The sequence below is a fragment of the Pollachius pollachius genome (assembly GCF_949987615.1).
Source record: "Pollachius pollachius genome assembly, chromosome: 11".
Lineage (NCBI taxonomy): Eukaryota > Metazoa > Chordata > Actinopteri > Gadiformes > Gadidae > Pollachius > Pollachius pollachius.
The window spans coordinates 3,206,394-3,234,065 of record NC_136944.1 but is presented as its reverse complement, the minus strand read 5'-3'; the positions used below and the strand labels follow the sequence as shown (position 1 = coordinate 3,234,065).

The following is a 27,672-nucleotide window of genomic DNA, read 5'->3' as shown; positions in this document are numbered from 1 at the left end:
GGGGGGTGTGTGTCCAGAGAGGGGGCGTGTGTGTCCAGAGAGGGGGCGTGTGTGTCCAGAGAGGGGGCGTGTGTGTCCTGAGAGGGGGCTGTGTGTCCTGAGAGGGGGGTGTGTGTCCTGAGAGGGGGTGTGTGTCCTGAGAGGGGGGTGTGTGTCCTGAGAGGGGGTGTGTGTCCTGAGAGGGGGGGGGGGGGTCCTTAGAGGAGGAGGGTGTGTCCTGAGAGAGGGGGTGTGTCCTGAGAGAGGGGGGGTGTGTGTCCTGGGCAGTGTTGGGTTATTAGTTAGTTACTCACTACTTGTTCCAAAAAGTAGTTAGTAACTGAATTACTCTATAATAAAAGTAACTAGTTACCAGGGAAAGTAACTATTTGCTATTTTTTAAAAAAAAGAAAAAGTTGCTATATGTCAAAGAATTTGGATTATTCTGAGCAGTTTTCACTTGGCCTTAATGTGTTAAATGGTTGAACTAACCATTCAAGGCTCTGATATACTTCCAACTGAATTTTAATTTGCTTAGTTGCAAAGGCTGTGGAACATCTGCCGAATACTACAGAAAATGCCAACTTTTGATTGGATTGCTCCGGACTCGCCATTTCTGCTGCTTCATTGAATCTGTTTGTGTGTGCCTTTGCGTGTGTGTGGCGCGCGTGTTCTGGCTTGTGTGTAAAAACACTGGCTCCGATTGTCTACCATGAAACATGACTCTGCCTTAGCCAATCATAATCGCTTATCTCGTTGTTAACCCACCCGGTCTCCTCACTAGCAGTTTGTGTTTGGAGCCAGGGGTGCGTTCGGATTAAGCAGTTTATTCAATCAATTCATAGAAACGCACTGCATTTAACGTACAGTAACGGTAACAGCGGTGTAACGACAGAAACAGTAGTTAGATTACCCCGTTACTGAAAAAATAACGGCGTTACCTAACGCTGTTATTTTAAAGTGTTATTACAAACGCTGGTCCTGAGAGAGGGGGTGTGTGTCCTGAGAGAGTGGGTGTGTGTCCTGAGAGGGGGGGGGGTCCTGAGAGGGGGTGTGTCCTGAGAGGGGGGCGTGTCCTGAGAGGGGGGCGTGTCCTGAGAGGGGGTGTGTCCTGTGAGGGGGTAAATGCGTCACTGTGCTTCATCAATACGCTTCACTTCTTGTTAAACGGAGAGTGACCGTGAACACCCCCCAACCCCCCAGGGCTGCATTCAACCAAAGAATGTCTTGAGCAGCTAAAATTCAACCAACTCTATGAAAAATCAATTGCAGCCATCATAAGTATCTCAACAGTTCTGTTCTGTGCTGTCAATCTGTGGGTTGCAGAGCCAATCAGGTTGTATATATTTTATACGATGGGTCCAATGGATTAATGTCAATAAGGGATGTAACGGTTACTGGTGTAATGGTAAACCCCGATAAAATGTTGTCAATAACAATTACCATTTTCATTTCAATTAAAATTATTATCTCTGTGGATAACATGTGCGATGTGGAAACCGTGTGTTTAAATCCTTCCCAGCGCTTCATCCGAGTCTCCTGAAGTTGCCGTGCAGGCCCACTGTGTAGCCTACAACATAATGTTTTTAAGTTTCTTGAAGTTGGAATCATGGCGGAAGGAGGAGATGACAGCGCTCAAGACATCCATCATCCTCCTAAGAGGACTAAGTCTGAAGTATGGACATATTTGGGTATTATAAGAATGCCGAGGGACTGTTGATTGAAGACAGCTATCCTGTCTGCAGAACGTGCAAGAAAAAAGCTTCTGTTAAAGCAGGGCTGCCCAATTTGGGGCCCGAGGGCCAAATTTGGCCCGCGACCGATTTCATTTGGCCCGCGCCTTACCCACTGTATATATTACTGTTTTCCGCCATCAGCGCTCGGAATCTGCGCTCGCTCTCATTGAATATTATTTATTGGTGCACTTCCATTCCTGACCCTAGAATAACATTGTGATACATTGATGGTAGGGTGGCGCTGTTGAGCTCCTATCCTGTTCAGCCGCCTCCCACATATTTGACTAAATATACTGAAAAATTTAAATTTTGGCCCACGAGCCTCCCCACGATTACATTTTGGCCCTCCACTGGGAAGAATTTGGGCCCCCCTGTGTTAAAGGCAGTAATACGTCGAATCTAGTGGTGCAACGGTTCACGGGTTACCCGTGATCCGTACGGATCAACCCTCACGGTTCGGGACGCAAGTGATCCGTGGATCGGCTGATAAAAAAAGAAGTTGTTTGTTCACGTGATCAGCGCATGTTTAAAGGACAATTCCGTTATTTAGAACATCATCAAGTATCGTAGCGAAATACAGTTTCTGTCGTGTTTTATTTGGCGTTCCGTAAATCCCATTGAAACGGAAACCGAAACCGGAAATGTTTATGTTTGGTTGTAGTCTTTTCGCTCGGTTCTCCGTATCAACAGTAGGGCTAGAACCGAGCGAAAAGACTACAACCAGCCCCCCTTGCAATGAGCAATGAGTCTTCCAACAGAAATCAATGGATTTACAAAATGCCAAATAAAACACGACAGAAACTGTATTTCGCTACCATACTTGATGAAAAAAAAAGAAGACGAGTATGTCTGCATTGTCTGGGGAGAGTGTAGACTCTAAACTCTCCCCAGACAATGCAGACATCCTGAATTAAAAGTTGTAAATACAGGGTTAGGGATTATTTACTATCCATGTTAAAAATAAGTAATAATGCCTCAGATTGCAATTTTTTTAAATATTGACTATGCTGAAAGGATAATTACCTTATTTTTTCTTTTACACATTTGAAGATTTGATTTAAAGTCACATTTGTCTTGTTATCTTCTTTGCTGTTGTTGATCCGAAAATGATCCGGGCTGTGACTCAAAAACCGTGACACGATCCGAACCTTGAGTTTTGTGATCCGTTGCACCCCTAGTCGAATCTCATGACTCATCTCCGTGACCATCACCCACAACTGTATAGCCAATGCAAGGTAAGTTAACGTTTTAGCTGAAATGCATGGTGTGGTGGGACTTCGGGTTGAGAGAGAATGCAATGATCCGTCTGTCTAACTTATTAACTTGTCAACAATGTTAACAGAAGCCTAAGTGCAGCGCCCACCGCCAGCGTAGGCTATGCATTAAGAAGGCATCTAGCTGCTTGCTAGAGCTTGCTAGAACAGCTAATATTCTAAGCTAAACAGCTAAACTTTCATTCACGATGAGACAGTGAAACGGTGAAAACAAGGCATTATTGATGGCATTTATCATTTGGATTTGATTACATATGATTGTAGTAGTTATTTTTGTTATTTGTTTATAGTGGCTATTTATTTTAAACGCACCATGCACTATAAGTTTACTTGAAGTGTTCATGTGTACAAATTTACATTTTAATAAAAGAAAAGTATATAATACGACAAGTGGTGTTTCTTTGATTAGTTTACATATTGTTCTTGAATGTCTTAAATGTTTGGATTAAACCTGCACTACTGTAAATGTTCCTGACAAATAAGCTGTTTACATGCTTAACCCTTGTTCCTTTGATGTTAAAAGTTGCACTTTTGATAATATAATATATAAATAAATATATTAAAAACTGTTACACTTTTTTAAAAATATTTCAGTTCGCTTGCTTTCTGAACATATTGAAAACAATTAAAAATACTGCAATAATACCGAAAACCGGGATAATTTTGGTCACAATAACCGTGACGTTAAATTTTCATACCGTTACATCCCTAAGGTCAATCTGCCGATTCTGATATGTTCCCATTCAAGCATGGAGCACTCAGCATGAAGATAGACAGAGCCTCGGGTTTGACTCTTCAGGTCTGGACGCTCAATGTCGCTTTTCCACTGGCGGGTACGCTTCGGATCCAGCGCGCCTCAGCCCAATAGTGAGGGCGCGGTATAGCCCAGCTCAGTTTCGGCTCGCGTTTCCACCACCGACAGTATCCTTATGGTAGGGCGGGGTTTAAGCCGTAAGGCGATAGCCGCGGCAGCTACGTTAACATCGTGACCTCATAGCAGCCCGACACAGTGTAGCCTGATAATAAATCCAAGGAAAAAGAAGAACGCACACAATAAACAAAGAGCAACAATGTAGGACGTCCAAGAAGGACGGCATACTTTTGCTCGACATTTTTTTTAACAAACAAAGCTTTCGCCTTTGTCCAGAAATACCTCACAGGTACTGTGTTTGTTTGTTATTATCCCCCTGTCGCACAGAAGTGTGATTCTGTCGACCAATCAACGGACGGCGTGTGTAGCTTGAACTTGCCGGCACCCTTTCAGGCGTCTCAGTAGCCCAGCGGAGCAGTACTACGAGATGAGTACGGCTCAATACGGCTCAGTCCGGATCACGGCCACTTTTGGCGGTGGAAACGCGGCCCGTGCCGCATCTTTGCAGACCGAACCGACCCGCAGCCTCCGGTGGGAATTGCTAGGTGCAACAAATGGAGCAGGAAGAGCTAGCGTGCTGTGCTCATAAACAAACCTCAATGATAAAGTTATACCTTTCCATTTCATGAGCTTGCTGCTTTGTTATCCAGATTTTTTCTGAACAGAATAATCAAGGTCTGTCAATGCACCTCCATTCCACTGAGCACCACCTTATCTCCATTCCACTGAGCACCACCTTATCTCCATCACACTGAGCACCACCTTATCTCCATCACACCACCTTATCTCCATCACAGTGAACCCCGACCACCCCACCCAGACAGAGGTAGAGCTTCTGATACTCACAGATGGGGTTTCATCTCGATGTAGTTCTTGGGGATGAAGCCGTCTTTGCCGTTGAGCTCGGCCTTGTACCAGTTCTGGTCGCACTCCTCGTTTAACACCTGGAGGAAGAAAACACAAGAGCGCTGTTAGCCACGGAATACGGTAGCATTGCTAATGGCGTGGATTCAGGCTGTGCATGTTAGCGCTAAGGCTGCTCAGTGTTTCCCCCAGAAAAAAGTCTTAGTCAAGGTGGTCAAGGAGGGACCTTTATCTGTAGGGCCTTTATCTGTATTCACTGTCTAACCCCTACCGGCTCCTTAATGACCCGTCTCTGTATTCACTGTCTAACCCCTTACATGCTCCTTTGAACACTAGCTACTAGGCTAGCTTCACTAGACGTGTTTCACTGGCTCCTATTCAGAACACACACACACACACACACACACACACACACACACACAAGTGAGTATATGTGTGTTTATATGGTTTCTGCATCTGTGTGCCTGTGTCTCAGTGTGGCCATTGCCAGGGACAACAGATCCCGACTGTGGAGGGTTCATTCAAGGCAGTGAGGTTCTCTATATGGGCTGTATGGAGCACGTGAGCGCGTGCAGCTTCTGAAAGACACGCTGGCTGCACGACGGTGGTGCCCAGCACCAATACATCACATCCCTCTGTTATAGACAACAGCAGAACAAGGACAGCTTGTACCAGCGGCTCAGCTTCTCAGACGAGCACTTAAACCAGGGGTCTCTTGAGGGGTCTTGAGGAGGCCGGAGGAACCGTGGGGGGCACTAGAATCTTGAGTGGAGAAGTAAAAACGTCACAAACCAGTTCACCAACCGGTCAAGGCAGCAGTCTTCCCCATGATCTGCAGACTACTGAACAGGCAGAGACCTTTAAAAGTCTCAGGAAACCTGACCAGGTATTTTTTGTTAATTAGCTGATTAGAGCGCGAAACTTAGGTCTATAATATCGAATTGTTTAACAATAATCTAATTTTCTGATACTGAATTTTGGGTTTTCATGAGCTGTGATCATCAAAATTAATACAAATAGAGGCTTGAAATATTTCACTTTCGGTGAAATGAATCTGTATAATATGTATAAGTTTTGCTTTATAAATTGAATGACTGCAATTAATTAACTTTTCCAAAATTTTGTAAATCATTGATATGCACCTGTATATGAACGATTACTCATGACAATCCACCCAGAAATGTCCTGAAATACATTTTGCACGGTTTTAATTGAGACATGGTTGGGAAGGTCTACTGAGGACAGATACCTCCAGTGAACCTGGTTCATGACAGACCGATGCCTTTAACCATAAGAACCAGGCTCCCCTTTCTTCTAGTACTGCAGACTATGTGGTGGTGATGGGGGAGGCTGCATGAGGTTCAGGGTGATGTAGAAAGGCTGTGACAGAGGAACACGATGGGAGCTGAGCTCGATCGCATTGGAGACACTAAATCTACCACTGCTCCCCAAGCCATGCAGGACCGCGTTCAACTATATTTACCATTATTTTCATCAATAAAAGGATTGATTACCAAGTTATAGTAATGAGAAATAATAAAGCAATTGTGGTGAATGCCCAATCGATCCATCATAACGTGCTCTTATTGAGTGTCTGCTAGATTCTCCTCCACCTTGAAACATAGAACGTTCCAGTTTTTCTGTGGATCAGTTCACAGTGAGCCAACCATCTCAGTGTGGTTCAATATAGCCATCACAACGCTTTCAGTAGGTCTATCTATTGCGACAGATGGCTATCTCCCCCCCCCCACACACACACACACACACACAAGGAGGAAATGGAGTGTGTGACATCCTTCCTGACTAGAGAGCGACAGAGACAGAGGGAAAGAGAGAGACACGGACAATAATATACGAGGGAGAGAGAAAAATACAGAAATCAGAAAGAGCTGGCGTGGATAGACGGATGAAGAGAGAGAGGTGGATGGACTAAGGAGATAGAGTTCACAAAGTGAAGGACTAGAAGAGAGAGAGACCCTTTAAGAGGGAAAGAAACGACAGCAGCTCATGGCAGAGTGTGAGCGCAGGTCGTTGAGCCTCTCATCAATGACAGCATGTGGTCGCAGCCCTCCCCAGGGCTGGTCTCAGAGTGGTGCTGTGTATCTCCATCCCACGACAGCATGTGGTCGCAGTCCTCCCCAGGGCTGGTTCCAGAGCAGCCTTCTGGGCCAGGTCCACCTCACCACCATCACTGAGCTTGGTCCTGGTCTCTTTTTTGTTCTCTGCTAGTATTTTCAACCCAAATTAAAAAAAATAATAAGAGGTGCAGCTAACACAGCAGCCCCCAAAGCTGTCAATCAAAGAGGAGTCTCCAAATGTCCATCAACGTTGATTGGTTGATTTGGGCAATGTGGAGATACCAGTTGATTAAATAATAGTGATCGACCGATTTATCGGCTGGCCGATTTTATCGGCCGGTATTTGCGTTTTTTACGTGTATCGGCAGATTTCTATTTCAGTTATCGGCCGATTTTTTATTTATTTATTTTTATTATTTTCTTCGGCATGATTTACAGACAGTTCAATAAATTTTCCTTTTCTTTAAATTGAGACATTGTAACATTTGTTATCATTATGTCATTTTTATGATGTTAATTGAGGGAGGCTTGGCCTGGAAATCCAGACCCACATCTAGAAAACTGTAGGGTCTGGCAATGAGTAAGAAAAATGGCCCAACTCGAGGGGCCACACCAAGCATGCATTTGAAACTATCAAAAGAATACAAGAGGTGACGTATCCAGACCAGTGGAGCTAACCAATAGATAAGACTCTTGCCGTATTCGGTCGGTAAAACAGCAACGCTTTTGGCCCGCCTATATTGATACATCGATGTGATTAATGTTCTGGGTCAGGGCAGGCCCAGAATACACACAAGTATATTGCTCGTTCCCAGAGTGACTCGCTGAGTAAATTCAAATTGTGCTCTCGCGAGAACTCTGGGTTTCCAGGGTATTATCGGCTCCAAATATCGGCTCAAGGAAATCAGTATCAGCGTATCGGTTATCGGCTAAGGCAGGTGAAAAGATATCGGTATCTGCCCTAAAAAAATCCACATTGGTCGATCCCTATTAAATAATGTGAGCGATCGAAGAGCTCTTACCAGGTGAGCTGGAACCCTATAAACGGCCCTCACAGAGGAATGCTTAACGTGGCTCTGTGTTTGGCCGCTTCATTTCAGACTATATGCACGTATTATACTAATAAAGCTTCAAAAAGTACAAAGCGATGACGTCAGCAGCTGTCTGCATCACTCATCAGTCCGGACCCTCTTACGACAGCGCTCCAGTGGAAAGGTTTCCACAGACACACAGCTTCTGAGGCAGGAGCGTGTTTCAAATCATTACCAACTAAAGAGGTAGTTTGGTCTTTGTGTAAATGCGAATGAAATTGCACAGCAGGCCATGCCGTAATCAGGCCAAGAAAAAAGACACCCGTAGGGCCGACGAAGTTCAGGTAGGCTGGTCCATACTGACTAGGGCAAAGAAAAAATAATAATGGGGAGTGTTTTTCACTGGTAATTTGAAATAGTCAGATCAGTGTCCGGGAATTAAGCAAATCATTCTAGTGACTCACTGCTGACTGGGAAGAGCCTTACGCAGAGCATGGGAGTCTGGCATGGCTGTGTGCTACGCGCTACCTTCAAACCCCTCCCATCCAGAACCATCAGCCTGAGGGGGCGGTGCGACCTCCAAACCCCTCCCTGTCTGAGTGGTGCTAGCTCCAAACCCCTCCCTTTCTGGAACCATCAGCCTGAGGGCACGGGGTCGGCTGAAGCCCCGGGCCCCTGCGCCCAGCGGTCTGCATCCATGTAACCCAACGCCCGCCCCGGGTATACACACACTAGGGGTGTAACGGTACATGTATTTGTACCGAACCGTCACGGTACAGGCACTTCGGAGCGGAATTGCCAGAAATGCACATCCCTAGCACACGTATTTGAAAAGGCACCATCCAGGTGTTCCTATCACTGTGGAAAAAAAAAAGAGCTGTGCAAACCCAGCTCACGACACTATTTCAACAACCCCTGTCTGGGAATTCAGAAATGCAAATGCCATAACCAAGTTTATTGGTGTTTTCATTGCTGCTGATCTACGGCCATTCTCCGTTGTTGACAAACAAGCAGTTTTTAAAATTTTTCCCCTTAACTATGAACTGTACTGTACCGTACCGTGTCTTAAAAACCGAAGTACGAACCGAACCGTGACTTTTGTGTGCTGTTACACCCCTAACATACACACACACACACACACACACACACACACACACACTAAATGTGTGAACCAACCTCATTCTGCTGCTATTTTGAGGACATTAACCCTGCGAGCAGCTTGGGGCTGCAGTCTGAGGGGGCTCAGAGCTCGGCCAGTTCGACCGCATGCTCCAGATGTTTCAGATCCTCAAACTAATCCCGTCCTGTTAGGACCGCCCCTAACCACCTGGGGATAAGACCCAGTAGCACCAGTATCCACACTGACCTGCTTCTGCGTGAAACATAATAAACCCATAATGATTGGAGCCGTCTTTCCAGGAAAGTGTCTAAGCCCCACCATCAGGGAGACAGCGTAGGAAGGGGCGGGCCTACCGCCTCTATAACTAATTCCCAAACAAGGACAGGAAGAGGGCGGGGCTTTTACACACACACACACACACACACACACGCACACACACACACACACACACACTTAAGAGTTTGTGATAAGCTGCCTTTGTTTGAATGCATTTTAAAGGAGATGAGTTTTGTACAGACTTACATGTGTTGGAATTTCTTCAGAGAAAATATTCTATATAAAAAAAACTATATGACAAATGATAATCGATTTGTGGTGTGAACTAATGATGCTTGTTCTCTAGCCCACAGCCATTTGGGCGCTGCGTCACTGACTTCATCACGGGGCAGGTTAGTGGGTTAGCTGGTTAGTTAACCATTTATTAACTGGCACACTGAACTTAACATGGCTGAAGAAATTCATATTCTACTTTATGCATTTCAGAGGGAAATATTCAACTTTTTATTCCACTACATACATTTGCTAACTTATGTTTATATTAACCTTGCATATTTAGATTAAAACAATGCATAAACAAAGTTATACATTTAGCTATACTATTACAGGTTAAGCTACCCAGTAGTAAATTAAGTTATCAAGATTAGCTCCAACTTCACCAGCTGTATCTTTAAAGTTATGAGGCCTACATAATAATACATCCCTACTTTTAATTGATTCAGTATTTTTTTAACTAAAGGCCACTTTCACTTAAGTAAAGTAATTGAGTTCCTCCCCTTCACTGCTTCTGCCACCACCGGTCCATATCAAATATGCAGACAGGGCACTGTTGCTCTGACTGCAAGTTGCCAGTTTGTGTTATTCATGGCAAGCTGTTGACAGTAATTAAAGATATGGAGTTCAGTGCACCTTATGAAAGCAAACGCGTGCAGAATTGGTCCATCAGAGAACTTATTAATACCATGTCTCTGGTGAGGTCGCTGCTCTCTGCTAGTGGTCATAACACCCCAAAACTTGCTGCTCCTCTAGTCTGCACGTAGACGGGAACAGAGGAAGGTCTGACTGCTTTAACATCTCTTTGCTTCTCTACTTGCTGTAGTGTTCAGTTAACTCTGATCACCACAAAGTGTAGTAGACCCCTACGAAGGGGTCACAAGAAAAGTTATGTTTTTCTGCCGAATTCTACAATTTCAATTAGGGCATTTAGCAGACGTTTTCATCCAAAGCAATTTACATCGGTTAATACACACATTGACACACAGACAGCAGAGTCAACCATGCAAGTTGACAGCCAGCTTGTCAGGAGGAGTTAGGGTTAAGTGTCAACACTCAGCTAGTAGGAGCTGGGGATCCAACTACCAACCTATCGTTTACAAGACAACTGCTCTACCTCCTGAGCTAAGCCGACCCATTCGGTTGACCCATATTCATCTTCTTCTCACACAATCCTTTTTAATAGCATATGTCAAACTGCACAGCCCTGCACTAAAGAAGTAATTGCTGCGTCCAGTGGACATGTTTCAGTTAGTGGTTCCTCATTTTCCATGGAGGCAGTGAGGGTCAGCTGATGAACTAAGGTAGGACCAACAGACCTCATGCTCTACGCTAGGACAAGATGGAGCCCCACTCGTTTGTAAAAGATAACCTGGATTAATCATTATTTTAACCTTAAACTTTTAGGAGGAGTTTGAGAGTGGGAATGTATCTGATGAATGATGCTTACTAAATCAAGGGTTTCGTTTCTGCTTTACCTTCTGTGTCGGTTGCATTATAGCCTGAAAAGAGGAAGCGTCAGAGAGGAAGATGCAAAACCAGCCCTTTTGAGTCTGTGGATAACGGGTTAGAGCTATAAATAAATTACAACCAGCGACACGCTCTCCTCCACCAGTATACATCATTTAAACAGACTGGCTGGCTGGAGAGAACTGAAGGATTCCTAAAATAAAAGTTTTCCTTTGAAACTCCAGCTATATAATTATATGACGTCTATAGATATTTATCACAATCCATAAGAAACAATGCATGCTGGTTAAGGCAATTTTCACATCAAACGATTCATTTTCCAGATCATAGTGTTGTCAAGTTGTCATGTTCTCAACACTTGAAAGCCTCTGAAGTCTCTTTAGAGCTCGAGTGGCATGTGTTCCAGAGAGAGCCAGAAAGTTGGTTTGCCGTTGAGACCCTTCAACAGGCAGCACAGACCCACAGCGTCTCCCAACAGGTCAGCACAGAGCTATGGGCAAGGCCACAGGCTGAGGAAAAAATTGCTTGAATGCGCAAAACTCAAAACATTATATAGGTAACAGTCCCCTAGATCGATGTCGTCCTTAAAGCTTGCAGTGTCCTAAGATAGCAGGCGAAGAATATTTTTTCAGCTCGTTCATGTGAAGATCGATGCATTTGAAGGCACTTTAACTGAAGAAGTCTGCCACTATTTACATTTATATTTAGTTCATTTAGCAGACGCTTTTATCCAAAGCGACTTACATTTACACTTGGCATTGCCACTCAAGCTCTAAAGAGACTTGTAACTATAGGCGTCCCTACAGCCCAGCATACAAACACCCAGATCTGTTTCTTTCCTAAAGATTTGGGCCGATGTCGGAGGGTGGGGAGGAAGATAAGATAAAGTGTATATTGCCACAGGATGTAAATGGCAATGCACAAGTATAAATGTCAGGGCAAAGTGAGCACGTCATTAACGGCATGAAGCTGTGACAGGGATAGGATTGTAACGGTTACCGGTGTAACGGTAAACCCCGATAAAAATGTTGTCAATAACAATTACCGTTTTCATTTCAAAAAAAAATATTATCTCGGTGGATAACCGCGCCCGCGGTGTGGAAACCGTGTGCTTAAATCCTTCCCAGCGCTTCATCCGAGTCTCCTGAAGTTGCCGCGCAGGCCCACTGTGTAGCCTACAGTGATGCCAGTAACGCGTTAATGGCCTCGGACCACTTTTTTCAGTAACGAGTAATCTAACGCGTTACTATTTCCAAACCAGTAATCAGATTAAAGTTACTCAAAGTCACTGTGCATTACTATTTTTTTACCGGATCACCGATTGCCGTTGAGAGCGATGGAGTGGTGTGTGTGTGTGTCTGTCTGGCTGGGGTTGATAAGTTACCAGACTACTTGCGGAGTGATACGATAGAAAAAAAAAATCTACTTTCCTTGACAGCGGTCATCATATGCTTAGCAACGGTGAAATATAAAAGAAAACACCGGAAGTTGTGAAGGCCCATACAAGTGAATAAATAACGATAGTCGCATTCATTATTCAATGTTCTACGTGACTCCGACTATTCGACGATCGTTGCCCATCCCTACCTTCAAAGAGGACTAAGTCTGAAGTATGTGTATATTTTGGGTATTTAAAAATACTGCGATAATACCAAAAACCGGGATAATTTTGGTCACAATAACCGTGAGGTTAAATTTTCATACCGTTACATCCCTAGACAGGGAGCAACAACAACTCACCCCCGGTCTCTGTCTCTCCCTCATCTCTAATACCTCTCTCTAGTCTTGTCTCTTTAATAAGACAATCATTAAAGAACCAGTGAACCCATTTTTATTTTATTATTATATACTCTTTTTAAACATGGTTGCCTTGTATGATCGTCAACACAGTAATCTGCCATTTTATCACTGTTACTGAAATAAGTCCCCAATTAAGAGAAAAGGTAAAATCCTTTGTTTTTGTTCCTCAAAAAACACTAATTAAACTTTCCACTGCGCAGGTGGGTTCTGTTTGTGGCATCTCATTAGCTTTTCCGAGGTAGTGGACAGATGGTGAAGCGCTCTCTGACCAGCGGTGTGTTTAATGTCTGAGTGAGGATTAGGTTTCCCGGACACCTATATTATAACTCTACGGTGTGTAGCGCATTTCATCGACAACCTCCTCATTATAACGCTCATACAGACGGCAACAGCTGATAAAAAAGTATCAAAGTTGGTGAGAGTCGTAACCATGGGATAACACCCCCCCCCACCCCTCTTTCCTAAAACTGTCCACCGACTTAAAAAAAAATCTCCCATCACTGTACCTCTGTCCATCATCGTGCTTTCAATCAGACATGCTAGTTCTAGTTCCTCTTTTGTTAAAGGTCAGAGTTCAAGGAATAATCTCCTGCACAGCTGCTGCACAAACACACACACACACACACACTTTGTCGGATGTAATTATCACAGTAATCCAATAATCACTGTATATACTACGGTTAATATGACCTTTATCGCTGCTTTGATGTAATTAACAACAGTCAGAGTAGGGGGTTGGTACGCATAACACAGAACAATTTGCTCTCAAATCCCTTGTGAAAACATGTTTAATCAAACATCAGCCAGCCATTACAAAATACTGTAGTTTCACTTTCCTGTCTCCCTGGTGACACTTTGGTTGTTCGAAAGAGAATTCAGGGAGACCCTCAAGATTCTGGGTTGTTCAATCAGAGCCTGAGGAAGTGCTTCAGAGTCTGGGCTGTCCAATCAGTGCCTGAGGAAGACTTTCATAGTGTGGGCTGCCCAATGAAGTGGCGCTGGAGCCGTGATTGATGGATTGGCCTTGACACTAGATGAAGGGCAGAGAAAGGAACAGGCAGATCGATGGACCGATGGCTGACTGCAGCCATTCATTTAGGAAGCTAACCAGTAAACCATTAAAGCAACACATTGGGCTACAAACCACCATAAAACCACGCAATACAGCGCACATCCCTGGCAACGCATAGCTCCCAGATAGCAACCCAGGGTTCCAGGGACATGGAAGGAGAGGTGGAGGAGAGAGCAGAGGAGGAGGGAGGAGACACAACGGATTTCAAAGAGAGAACAGGAAGAAATAGTCCTACCTGACCCACGGTTGTTCCACTAAGCACTTGAGTCTCCTCGAACAATGATTAGACTTAAAATTTCAGGGTACGGCACAATGCCACGGCTGGCCACTTTCTCGGAAGCCTTTCCCCCCTCCACTTAACTTTCTTTTGTGGGAAGCCCTGTGCCGACTGGTTTCAATTATGTGAATTTTAGGGCAGGCGACCATATACCGCTGGCCAACTATCAACTGAGGTGGAACCTGCCCGGAAAAAACTCTGGAAACCGAAAGGACTTAACGTTAGGCAGACCGTGATGTCAGCGTTAACAAGGTTAGCCTCAGGTTCCTCAGGTAAGGGTAACGTTACTAAGCAGCCCAAACTGTGGGCTAACTGCAGCATTGAAGCATTTATGGGGGAGATTTCCGCCTCCATTTAAAAAATGAATGTCAGTCCCTGCACTAGTCTCCCAGGGCCCAGGATTAGAAGGAGGGGAGGAGGGGTAATCTGGTCTCTGGCTGGGCGGGCTGGACAGATGGAGTCAGCCAAGCTAAAGCTGGCTGTCCCTCTACCAGCACCATCACCTGATGTTTGGACCCCCCTCCACCCCCAAAGAGCTGAGGGACTTGGTTGGACTAGAAACGGTCCTGCAGAGTATCAACTGTCTAAGCGCTACCTGGTCCTTAATTACACGTCTCTGTATCCACTGTCTAACCCCTACCTGCTCCTTAATGACCTGTCTGTGTTCTCTGTCTAACCCCTACCTGCTCCTTAATGACCTGTCTCTGTATCCACTGTCTAACCCCAGTCTCCTCCTTAATAACCTATCTTTGTTCACTGTCTAACCCCTACCTGCTCCTTAATGCCCTGTCTGTGTTCTCTATCTAACCCCTACCTGCTCCTTAATGACCTGTCTCTGTATCCACTGTCTAACCCCAGTCTCCTCCTTAATAACCTATCTTTGTTCACTGTCTAACCCCTACCTGCTCCTTAATGCCCTGTCTGTGTTCTCTGTCTAACCCCTACCTGCTCCTTAATGACCCGTCTCTGTATCCACTGTCTAACCCCTACCTGCTCCTTTATGACCTGTCTCTGTATCCACTGTCTAACCCCGGTCTCCTCCTTAATAACCTATCTTTGTTCACTGTCTAACCCCTACCTGCTCCTTAATGACCAGTCTCTGTGTCATTCAGGAATAATGACTAAACTTTAAATCATGATGAACATTCACCGTACACACACACATGGAATGAGACTAATGAATAGGCAATCAATAAGTAACTGAAATAAATATCTATGAGGACAATTATTAATGAGCACCATACTTGATAGAATTCCCGGCTATCTCTAAAGGGTATTAAAAGCGTTCATCTGAAAATAAATTCAGATGTGTGGACATTTATCCAACAAACGCGAAGGTAAAGTGTTTCTAAAACGTTCATCTCTGCCCTGGCGGTGGCTTTGTCTGGTCGACAATGGTTGTATAATAAATGCACGTACGTAAATGGACACAGGCCACCAGCTAATGATAGAGAGGAAGATCAGAATCTAAATAACTCTGTGGAGTCTTTGTCGGCTTGCAAGCTTTTCTCAACTCAAATAATGATCCCAATTTGCTGTGTCAAATTACTTTGTCGACGTTTCATACAATACTGACACTAAACTTATTTTGACACACACCAATTTGCAGCCTAACAAATTACAGCAATCATAATCCTGGCTTTGTAGTCCGAAGCTTTTGATACAGCGCAAAGAGGCTTGAGTCTGATCCCCGGCATCTGACATTTTCCCAATTTGTAATCATTTTTCGGTTTACCTGCGATTACTAAAAGTAGGCGATCACTCTATTGGAGAAAGTGAGTATCTGATAAAATACCTGTGTCGGCAATTGTTTCACCACAGTTTTGTTTTAACCATCTACATGTACCCAAGTGAAAGCAAACACTGGCTTAAAGTGCAGACTGCCATCAAGATGAATGATCAATACATATAACAGATACGATAATTACAGGTCCATGAAGGTATTCACAGTACGGATGCAGTCAGAGGACTGATTTGAGGACTGAAAGGGTTGTTCGCTTCACTATTCTACAACATGTACAGTGACCATGGTTACCATGAGAACAACCCCTGATTGCACTCGGTCACTTATTTAAAGTCAGGCTACAGCGGTCAAAATGCACCGTGGTCACGTTAAAAGTGATGTGGTCTTTTGTAAAAACTGAATTTTAGCAACCCCCCCCTTTCAGCTCGGCGTATAAAACGGAGTGGACCGCAGACCAGCATAGCGCAGTACGGCTCGGCGCACAGAGGGCTAATGGTCTGACGCCACATGTTCCTTATGGAGCCGAGGGGGGCCATCAGGTACAACCACTTAACAGCCCCCCATCTCGAAAAAATATGGTTTATTCACTCTTTTAAAAAACATTGCTGCAGTCATCAGAGAGCCAGCGCCCCTCAGTGTGTGAATCGACCTGGATAAGAGATGCCCTCCAACTGAATAATATTGGTTTCTAAGGAGAGGAGATGGAGTCTTTCCTCTATATGCTTCACTAACAGGTGTATGAATCGACCTGGATATGGAGAGTCCGTAGTGAATAGTTATACAACGTTGGGTCTTAAGCAATAACACAGCACTCTGCTCTCCTGAAAATATAATTCACATTTCATATATATTTCAATACTTTACTGGCAAATGCACTGCACAAGGTCAGATTCAAGGAGCTGCTTTTAATCAAAATGCTAAGGCGCCCTAACTTCCACAGCTGTTCATCAATATTACAGTCTGAAAGCCTTGACGGGCCCTCAGGGGCCACCAGAAGAGATTTAAGCCTAACTTTGAGAAGTAGAGCACATAAGATCATCAGACAGTTGGATGAGTTAGAAGTCTTTAATATGAAGAACAAGAGCTGCAACAATCAACTATAAACTGTCTTTATCGCGTTACAACCTTTTTCTGGTGAAAAGTCTGGTACGGACGTAGAACTTCTGAGATGAAAGCAGAGTTCTGACGTTGGCCAGCACAGTGCAGGCTGACCCGGAGGTTCCTGAATCATTTCTATATTTGCGTCCACTATTCAACCTGTCCACTACTGGACATCTGACCTCCTCTCTCAAAGGAAGCCAAACGTTTCCTCACCAATTAAGACGTCTTCCTAAAGGTTACTGGACCTGATTCAGGCCGAACAGGCCTCAGAGGATCCAGAGGGCCATTGCAGAAATGATGAGGGCGTGTGTTCAGAGGGAATGTCACTGTGTGCTGGGTGGGAGCGACAGCACACTACAGAGCTGTCTGAACCTGTCTGTGTGTGCTGGGTGGGAGCGACAGCACAGTACAGAGCTGTCTGAACCTGTCTGTGTGTGTTGGGTGGGAGCGACAGAACAGTACAGAGCTGTCTGCACCCTGCCGATGGGGCACAATGCCCAGCCTGCACTGTGGACACAGCGGCAGATGTAGCCCCCCATAGTGTGCAAGTGTGTGCGCATGCGTGTGTGAGTGTTCGTATGCATGTGTGAGTGTCTCTGTATGTGTGCCAGTGTGCGTGTCAACTCAAAAGGAACACTTCCTGCCATCCCAACACGCGGGCTCATTACGAACACTCCCGAATCCACTCTTGCAGTTTGTCAATAATTAATACGACCATCGAACCCCCGACCTTTTCCCTTCTCAGTACAAAACGCCCGGGTCAGAACAGTCAGGCTACGATCATCTAGTGTCCTTTAAAGCCACCGCTACAAACCTGCTCTGACCCATGGAATCCCATCCATGTGGTGGCTACGTCCTGGCACTTAAAAACAGTACTTAGCATTGTTTAGCATCTTACCCTAGCTATCTCTGTTGTATACAGGGAATGGTTAACCTAGCGATTGTTAGTGCTTGGCACTTGGTTCTATGAACATCCTTACTGTACCCACAGCGATATATTGTTGTTCTCTTTCTTCTGACTAATGTACTTATTGTAGGTCGCTTCTGATAAAAGCGATGAACAGACCTCATGACCTCTAAACTTAAAGCACTGTTGAACTGTGTTGGGATGCCGGGCGGTCTGGTCTATACGATGTCTAGGTAAAGTGAGGGTGGACCTCTGACATTCTACACAGTATTTGGCATTTGTAAAGCGTCCCCCTGACCCCATATTGTTCTGGACAGCGCGGCCCAGGCTGCTCAGAGCACAGGAGAAAGGCCACCCATTTGCTGGGCTTTCGTCTTCAGTTCTTTGAGACAAGCAGGAAAAAAGCTGAGGAAAGAGGGACAGAGAGTGAGACACAGACAGACAGAGACAGAGAGACACAGACAAACAGTCAAAGAGGCAGAGAGACTCCTTGAGGGACGGAAGCAGAGAGAGAGATAGGATGAGAGAGAGAGCATGATGGAGTAAGACACTGCTGTGTAATGACAGATTGGAGCAGTCTGGTAATTAACATGATCTTAGAGACCATCACCACTTGTAGGGCTCTATGACGCCTCACAGCCATGGGCACACGTCGGGCTCAGGTTTAACCCATGTCACCGTCAGAGGAGGGGGTCAAAAGGTTAACCCTCTCTCCCCCTCAGAGGAGGGGGGGCTCAGGGATAACCCTCGCTCCCCCTCAGAGGAGGCGGGCTCAGGGTTAACCCATGTCACCGTCAGAGGAGGGGGTCTCAAGGTTAACCCTCTCTCCCCCTCAGAGGAGGGGGGCTCAGGGTTAACCCATGCCACCGTCAGAGGAGGGGGGCTCAGGGTTAACCCTCTCTCCCCCTCAGAGGAGGGGGGGCTCAGGGATAACCCTCGCTCCCCCTCAGAGGAGGGGGGCTCAGGGTTAACCCATGTCACCGTCAGAGGGGTGATCAGGGTTAACCCTCACTCACCGTCAGAGGAGGGGGGCTCAGGGTTAACCCATGTCAGCGTCAGAGGGGGGATAGTTTTTTGATAATTCACCGTTGCTAAGCATATAATGACCGCTGTCAAGGAAAGTTTTTCTATCGTATCACTCCGGAAGTAGTCCGGTAACTTATCAACCCCAGTGTCTTCGGTTGCTAAGCGACGTCAACGTCTTTGGCAGACTATTTCTCTGCTGATCAACACTACGAATGCTGGTAACAAATAAATTGTAAAAAGACACAACGTGTGGAGTTATTTTTTTGGCCATAGTTTCCATATGCTAAAGACGTGTCTAGTTCACTGTCATGCAGGCTGTGTTCAGTAAAATAAATAGCGATCTGTTTTCGGTGCATGTAGGCCTATCTGCCTAAGCCCAAGTTGAAATAATTATGATGTTGAATGTGTATGGCGCAGTTGTTGAAATAAACAGATTGATTTCAAACAAATCATAAATGCCTCCCCGTGTCATTGTGTGTGCGCGTATACGAGGTGCGTGTGTGCGTGCGTGCATGGGGGGTTCTTGACTGACCGATTTTCAAATACTTCTCAGCGAATATCGAATAGTATTTTTGCCAGAAATGCACATCCCTAGTTGAGCTGCAGCGTTAGGTTCTACCTGGGGTTACATGGAATGGAGAACTGGTGCTACTTGTGTTTAAATACTGAGCTGACCTCAGACCAAGTTCACATAGGGTCAAGACCCGGGTGTATACTGGGTTTAAATGCTGAGCTGACCTCAGACCAGGTTTACATAGGGTCAAGACCCGGGTGTGTACTGGGTTTAAATGCTGAGCTGACCTCAGACCGAGTTTACATAGGGTCAAGACCCGGGTGTATACTGGGTTTAAATGCTGAGCTGACCTCAGACCAGGTTTACATAGGGTCAAGACCCGGGTGTGTACTGGGTTTAAATGCGGAAACAGCAGCATGGGGGATTGCTTCTCTTCTACTCAAGACTAATTATATTGATTCTTAATGTTCACCACGTTGTAATAAGTGATATTTAATGTATTATAATTTGAAGGTAAGTTGGCCGATAACAGGAAAAGAAGGTGTATTTATTTGTCTTTCTGTATCGACCAAGTAGGGAAGGACAACACTGTGGTAGGTTTGTCGTCACTTCGTTAAGAATGAAAATCACTTAGAGATTGAGGGCTTAATAAATAAGACCTTAAAAACACATCACAGGCGGAGGCTAGAGGGAAGTCAGACAACCTGCTCTGTCACCCAAAAGCTGACCCATAATAATCCACCGGCCAGTCATGGAAAGAGTGGTCTGGTTTCCACCAGGCAGAGAGGTGTGAGGGCTTCAGGCTGTCGGTTATATTTAGGGTCAGCTGCTGTGTGGAGTAACTCAGCAGCATTAGACCAGAGCTCACTGGGACCGAGCCAGGGCAAGCAGTTGCTCTGTGGGGGGGGGGGGGGGCTGGCCAACACTGGGCCACCACAGAGAGGGCATCTGTCTCATCCACACATTAAACCACTCTCATTGTTGCTAGGAAAGCACAGCACGACTCAGGAAGCAGGCGACGGTTAAAGGGCAGAGCGTTGCATGCGAAGAGGACAGGAAAAGTGAGCTGGGTCTAATTGGGGTGATATGACGATACGAGATGGCGAACGATAAACCGTCCTCCGCACGATCAGAGGTGTTTAGTATCGTGCTACAATGCAGTCTATCAGATGAACTTCTATGGTTCACACACGCATCCAACATTGTTTTCTCTGCCAAATCTTAAATCACACCACCTTCAGTAAGGGTTATTCCTTTCATTAAGGGTGAGGGTAAGGGTATATCTTTTGTAGGAAGGGAAGGTCATATTGTGCTCCATAATTAAAGAATTAATAGACAACACAGAAAAACACACAGAAGTGTGTTTTTCATTGAAAGGGGGCGTGTCTTAACTGGAACTTTGTGGGTCATGTTCCAACTGATTACAAAATTAAATCAATTCTGCTTATTGTTCCGATACTTTATCGATTCCCTTATTGATTACTGATCTATTTTCTGCGGGGAAAGAGGGTAGGCCTACACAGGATTTCAGAGAGCTATCTGCAGCCAGAGAGCTTTCTGCAGCCAGAGAGCTATCTGCAGCCAGAGAGCTATCTGCAGCCAGAGAGCTAGCTGCAGCCAGAGAGCTAGCTGCAGCCTGAGAGCTATCTGCAGCCAGAGAGCTATCTGCAGCCAGAGAGCTATCTGCAGCGATAGAGCTAGCTGTAGCCTGAGAGCTAGCTGTAACCTCATCATCTTTGTCTCCGTCATCTTAAGTGTATGAAATGAGAGCAGATTTCATCCACTTTCCCCTGAGCCTGACTGCTTGGCGCTGACGTTATTATAGCGTAGGATAATCACCCCTGTTGACGCACGCGCTGCTCTGGTGAGGACAGGGAGGAATGAAATCCTGAAGTGTATAAACGACTCCCCCATTATCCCCGTATCCCAGCATGCTGCTGAAGCATCCGTTACGGAGGAATTTGGGGTACTAATCTCAGAGGCAGACAGCGAGCAGGAGAAGCACGGTTCGAACCGATAGCCAGCCAGAAGGGTATAGAACAAGGCCACAGAATAACAGATTCATAAAGCCATGCCAACCACCGGATAGCACGTACGTAGTGCTCCCCAGGCAATATCGACGTTTAAATATTGCAATATTTTGAGGATTATGGAATCACTGCTGAAAAATTCAGTATCACTGAGTGTCCATCACAACATTTTTAAAAGGGGTAAGAAAAGTGTAACTTTAGTTGTAGTGCTGGAAGGTTAAGCTCTGCAACATTATTCTGCAGGCGTCCTTGGCTCTTGAAGTTGTACGAACGAAGGTAGTAACTTTCCTTTAATGCTATGGATGGTTCACCACAACAGCTGGGCTGAGCACCAATAATGTTTTAGAGAAACAAAGGGCCGTCCATCCATAAGCTGGATGGCAGAGAGAGAGAGAGAGAGAGAGAGAGAGAGAGAGAGAGAGAGAGAGAGAGAGAGAGAGAGAGAGAGAGAGAGAGAGAGAGAGAGAGAGAGAGAGAGAGAGAGAGAGAGAGAGAGAGAGAGAGAGAGAGAGACAGACGCTTAAAGGGGTCCGAGAGGGTGGGCTTGTGACAGCGTGTGTGTTTTGTGACATATGGATTGGAGATGGATCAGACATCTAGCTCTGTGTGTGTTCGTGCGTGCAGAGGAAGTGATCAGAGAGGCAGGGCGTGCTCTAATCCGTGTGCAGGATGGCTGATTTAACTCATCCCTGTGGGTTCGTGTGGGATCACTGACGTGTGAGGATGCAGCGACCTCTGACCTACCTCCACACGTCCCCCTCTCCCTCCAGCCTTCACTCACTCAGCCGTTCACTCATTTCTGTTTAAACGGTTCTGTTTGTTATGCTTCCACTGTGTTTCTTCCTCTAGGCACCCAGTGGTCTGCTGGTCGCCCGGGGAGGGGACCAGCATCGCCCTCGCTCTGCCGCCTTCAACGGCTCCTCCTCCTCTATAATCAAGGGTGACTTTCCCTGGTCTTTGAGGGGGCCATGGATAGGGGGGCTAGGGTTAGGGGGGGCTAGGGTTAGGGGGGGCTAGGGATAGGGGGTGTGGCCTGTGAAGAACTTTGAGACTGTAACTGTGATTAAGGGTTAAACTAATTGAATTGACTCTTGGGCACGACCCACCAGAACGGAGTGTAAAGATGGGTTTAGAGCGACAAGATGTGTGAGGGACCGCAGAGCAAGAGGGGGTGGTGGAAGGGTTGACCAGTCGGCCATTTTACTAAACCAGAGAGGTTTGGTGAGGAATGGAGCCGCGGCCATTCCTCTGCCAGAGGAACCTCCACACGCACGCGCCGGGACGTCTGTGGGACGCAATCAAAACAAAAACACAACAGAAAAATGCAAAAGAACACAAGAATTAGCCATGTGGCTGCAGTTGGGGACGAGCCAATAAAAAAGGACCGGAGGACACCGGGCAACCAATCAGGTGACACTGGCTGCACTGGAAAGAAAAAACCGAACCAGTTCCCCTTTTATGTGCATCGTGTCATTACAATGTCCATCATCCCAGAGGTTCATCTTTTTACATAAGGGCCTTTAGCAGACTCTTTCATCCAGAGCGACTTACAATAAGTACATCTGTCAGAAGAGAAACAATGAAACAATATATCGCTGTCGGTACAGTAAGGATGTTCATAGAACCAAGTGGCAAGCACTAACAATAACCTGGTTAACCCATTCCCGTATGCAACGCAGATAGCTAGGATACGATGCTACACAATGCTCCACAAACACCAGAGCACTGAGACTTGTCCTCCGCTCAGCCCCACCGACTCCTTTAACACACTGGGGCAATAATTACCTTCCACTCCTCTGCTAGCTCCGGAGATGGACGTACACATCCGTTTTCCCCTGAATGCTTCAGACCCTGCTGTTACACTTAGCTCCTGATGCTAAATCAGGGCTGTGTGCTGTTAGCTCCTGTTGCTACATCAGGGCTGAGTGCTGTTAGCTCCTGATGTTACATCAGGGCTGTGTGATTTTAGCTCCTGATGCTACATCAGGGCTGTGTGATTTTAGCTCCTGATGCTACATCAGGGCTGTGTGCAGTTAGCTCCTGTTGCTACACACTGGCTCACTTGGTCCTGATTGACTTGGCTTACTGGGTTCTGATTGCCTTGGCTCACTTTTGTTCAGAGTGAATTGGCTAACTCGGTTCAGAATGAATTGGCTCACATTGTTTCTCATTCCCTAATCCAGTGAACCAGAGGTGACCAAATGTCTTGCCATGAAATATTGTGATGTAAAATCGTGACGAAAAGTTTATTTCTTAATAATTATACATCTAAAACTGCCCTCTTGTCTTGTTTGTTGCTCTGTATGAGCAGACGAGGGCCAGGGTTCAGTCTATAGGCGTTGAATGACCCCTTCTACAAACTAACATACTTCAGAGGATGTGTGCATCCTTTTTAATGTCGCCGTCTGCGTTCAATTTGACTGAAATACAGGCTATGATACACATTAGCATACAAACTTCTGTTTAATAAACTAATTTATATTATACCTCCATGAAATCAAAAACTGATTGATCCAGCATATAAGAGAACAATAATTTAATGATTAAAAGTCTATGCAAGGCTGATGCAATTGATGTTGGCCTATTATGAGAATGTGCTGTAGGAAAGATCTATAGATAAAATATATTTTCTAAACGACGATCTAACATTCAATCATTTCAGTGTTGTAATGTCTGAAATGTGAAAATGTCAGTTTCTAGTTGACCTCATGCTCGGTAGGAGATCAGCTATCTGTCAGATGGCTCCTCATTACTCACCCACCAGGACGTCTCCACTGATGGGTCGGGAGCCCAGCGGGTCACCACATCGTGAAGCTCCACCACAGGTGAAAGAAATACTTCTCAAAGCACACAACTTATGAAGGAGGGAGTTTATCTGAGTGCACCCATTAACCTTGCCCTCATCTGCACTTTCCATCTCTCGGATCTTGCCGAAAGCAGACTCTTTATCCTGTTTGATTTGGTTATTAAAATAAACATTATTATTCTAATTTCTTCACGCCGCTTAACCCTTTTTGGGTGTGAAACCCTAAGGGCACTCTCAGGTCAGACTAGCAGGTCAACAACGTCAACGTAAACATGAATAGACTAAGAATTTAATTTATCGCCCTCTATGACAAGATGATTAGTACCAACACAATAATATAACATCTTTCATATTAAAGAGATTTTAATCTCAATTAATTTTTACCTTGTTAAATAAAGGATATTGATTGGTTATATAGGACAAATGTGTTGACAGTACGTTGAATATTTTGACAGTACCTAAACATTTCAAAAGCTAAAACAAAATCATCTGATGTGCATTACAATTGAGCTGTAACCTACAAAAGGGTTTTAACACAGCAGCATTAACTAAGAGGCCTTCCTGAATATATCCCCTCAGTGCTGATCCTCATCTCAATAATGTCATCAATAACATCACTGTGAGGGATTGGGAGTTATTAGCGAGTTAAACTGGGAGTTAAACCCCTCCCACCAATCACACAGCCAACCTACAGATATTCACAATCCGAGTTACGGCCGTCTGAATGCGACTGAAGACGCGGGCCGGCCCGAGTCCTTTGTCTGGCGGTGAGCCTGCAGAAAAGCCTTGCTCAAAGGCCGCTGGGCAGCAGCCCTGCTCTCAACAGAGCTGCCTTTGGTCAACAATAACACACAATAGGCCAATGACAGAAGTGCCCTGCCCTAAACAATAACCATTACAAACTAATGTTTCCTTTGTTTCATGTAGGCTTCATATTTCATAACTCTCATTCTGTTCCATCTGCAGGGCAAATCCAGGCAGAAGTAGACTGCCTCAAACAGCCAGAAACAGACCTCTAACCAGAGGAAGTAGACACGATCTGTCACGGGACCTTGTCTTCCGACAGTTTCACATCCGCATTCGCGTCCGCTGGCCGAGTGAGCAGATGGATTTAAAATAGGTTTTCTGAGAAGATGTTGCATCAGAAGTTCATTATAGTCAGCGTCACGACGTCCTTATCTATAACACGCACAAACAAACATCAAAGGGAAACACTACGGCCTGAAATCCTTACAATACGACAGTGAACAGAGTAGACCGCCAACAGAAAGCTCATCTGTAGCCATTAGACACATGTTGTTGGGAATTGTTATTGTGTTGTTGAGTCTCATACTTTGAGACAATTCTGAAGGATTTTTCTTGTTTAAATTGTGGATTGGCTCAAGTCTCCCTCGCTCTACCTCTGTCTCTCTCATTTGTGAGTCAGTGGGTGGGCAGGATCGATAGCAGTGTAGCGATAAGCGGGCACTAACAGACGGGAGGGAGCAGTTAATCAAAGAACAGGAAGCTTAAGAAGACAAAACGAGGGCGGAAGAGCATGAGGTCCCTGATCTGGAGGAGGGGCTGAGTGGCTGGGGTCAGGTTACACAGAGAGAGACAGAGACAGACAGAAAGAGAGAGAGAGGCAGAGATCGAGAGGGGAAGAGAGACAGGCAGAGGGGCAGAGAGAGGGAGAGAATGCGAGGCAGAGATACAAAAGAGGAAGAGAGACTACATGGGTAAATGGGGTAAAAACAGGAAGCAGAACAAGAAGTGATGGCTTGGCTCCAGTGTGTTCTTGCTCAACCCCTCCACCATGGCAGCGGTGCCTCCGGCCCTGTCTCGCTACAACCCGCTGTGCGGTTCTCAACAGGACCGCGTCCACAGGAGAGAGGCCTGCCAAACGGGAAACCTCTGAGCGCTCTGGGCCGCTGGAACCCCCTACTAGGGAGAGACAGGAAGCTGCCAGGGGAGGTCCATGCAGCAAACAGGAAGTGACAGACGGGTAGCACTCGCGTCTGCTGAGGCACATGTGCACAAACACACAGGGCCGGGTGCTGGGTGCCAGCCTTTAGCCTCAGCCAGCCTGGAGTTCTACACAGAAAGTGGTTAGAGTGAACGGCTCTGTTGGTAATCTCCTCAGAACATGAAACTATGCACTAATGCACTGATAGTAATCATGAGTGCTGAATAACAGGATCTTCACACACAAACAATTTGTGATTCATTCTCATAGGGCTGGGCGATATATCGATATTTGAAATATCGATATTTTTTCAAACAAGACATGGAACGAGACGCTATCGTCAACATTGATATAGTTTAATTTGCGTTGAAAGTACAGCATATTTTATCCAAATATCAGCAGTTTCGAACCGCGACTGCCGCCTGCTATTTCGTAACTCTGCTTATCTCTCTCCCGCTCTGCCTCCGGCTCACACACGGCCCGGCCCCCCTTCCACTCGCGTCACTTTTTTAATCCCCTACGGCGCGAAACATGGAGTCCGCCGGGAAACGCGGCGCAGAGGAGCTTGTATGTAAGCAGAGGACAAATGGCTCCATAGTTTGGAAATGTTTTGGGTACAAGATGTCTGACGAATGACAGAATCAGGTTTTTTGTAGAGTGCTTCAAATCTGTCACAACTAAAGGGTCGAGTACGACCAACCTCTTCCATCACTTGCAGTAGCACAACGTGCTCCAAAATGCGTGCAGCGACCCAAAATCTTAAGCTGTCTCGACATTAATTATTTTTTATTCAGATAACGGCAGTACAGAAATTGTTGAGGAAGTGGAAGAACAAGAGACGTCGGACAACCCGAACGGTCTGGAGATATATTAATAATATAATTTTTATTAATATATAATAAGATTCATAATATTCCGGAGGCGCACACAGCTATTGGCCGTGATATTATATATTATATTGTACGGTCGGCAGTGTCTAGTCCACGGTTTAATCAATCATCAAACTGAATAGCAACAGTAAATCCAAACGGTAGGTAGGCTATAGTAATAACGGTAGCTCCACGTAAACTCCCCCCCCATCAGCAAGGCAGGTTAACGAGCACAGCGACGCAGCCAGGCTGGAAATGAGAGCACAGTGGCACCACCGATGTAGAACGACGAGTTGGAGCGCGGCAACGGCAACTATGTTATTGTGTCAACAAATATCGATATTTATCTTATATCGATATTCTGCTTGAAGATATCGAGATATGACTTTTGGTCCATATCGCCCAGCCCTACTTTCTCAGAAGGAATTGCATAGAAACCTTAAAAGCGGTAATTCCTGTAACTAGTTAACAAGTGTAGACGTTGCGAACTATCCTCAAAACCACATACAGAATCCTTTCTTCTTTTGACAGGTGAATCACAGTTCAGTTGATTCATGGTTGATTTACTTTGTACTACAATTGAAATATCAACTTGTAGGATTCCAGTTA

At 45.4% G+C, this 27,672-nt stretch overlaps 1 protein-coding gene across 2 annotated transcripts in view; it reads right to left on the bottom strand.

Annotated features, from left to right (window-relative positions):
• The window catches only part of LOC307082323 (growth factor receptor-bound protein 2), a 43,608-nt gene that overhangs the window by 5,717 nt on the left and 10,219 nt on the right, over positions 1-27,672 (bottom strand). For both annotated transcript variants that reach the window (XM_079745854.1, XM_079745855.1), the window contains exon 3: positions 4,707-4,804. In XM_079745854.1, coding sequence (XP_079601980.1) covers positions 4,707-4,804 — 98 coding nt within the window. The remainder of the gene's footprint in view (positions 1-4,706; positions 4,805-27,672) is intronic.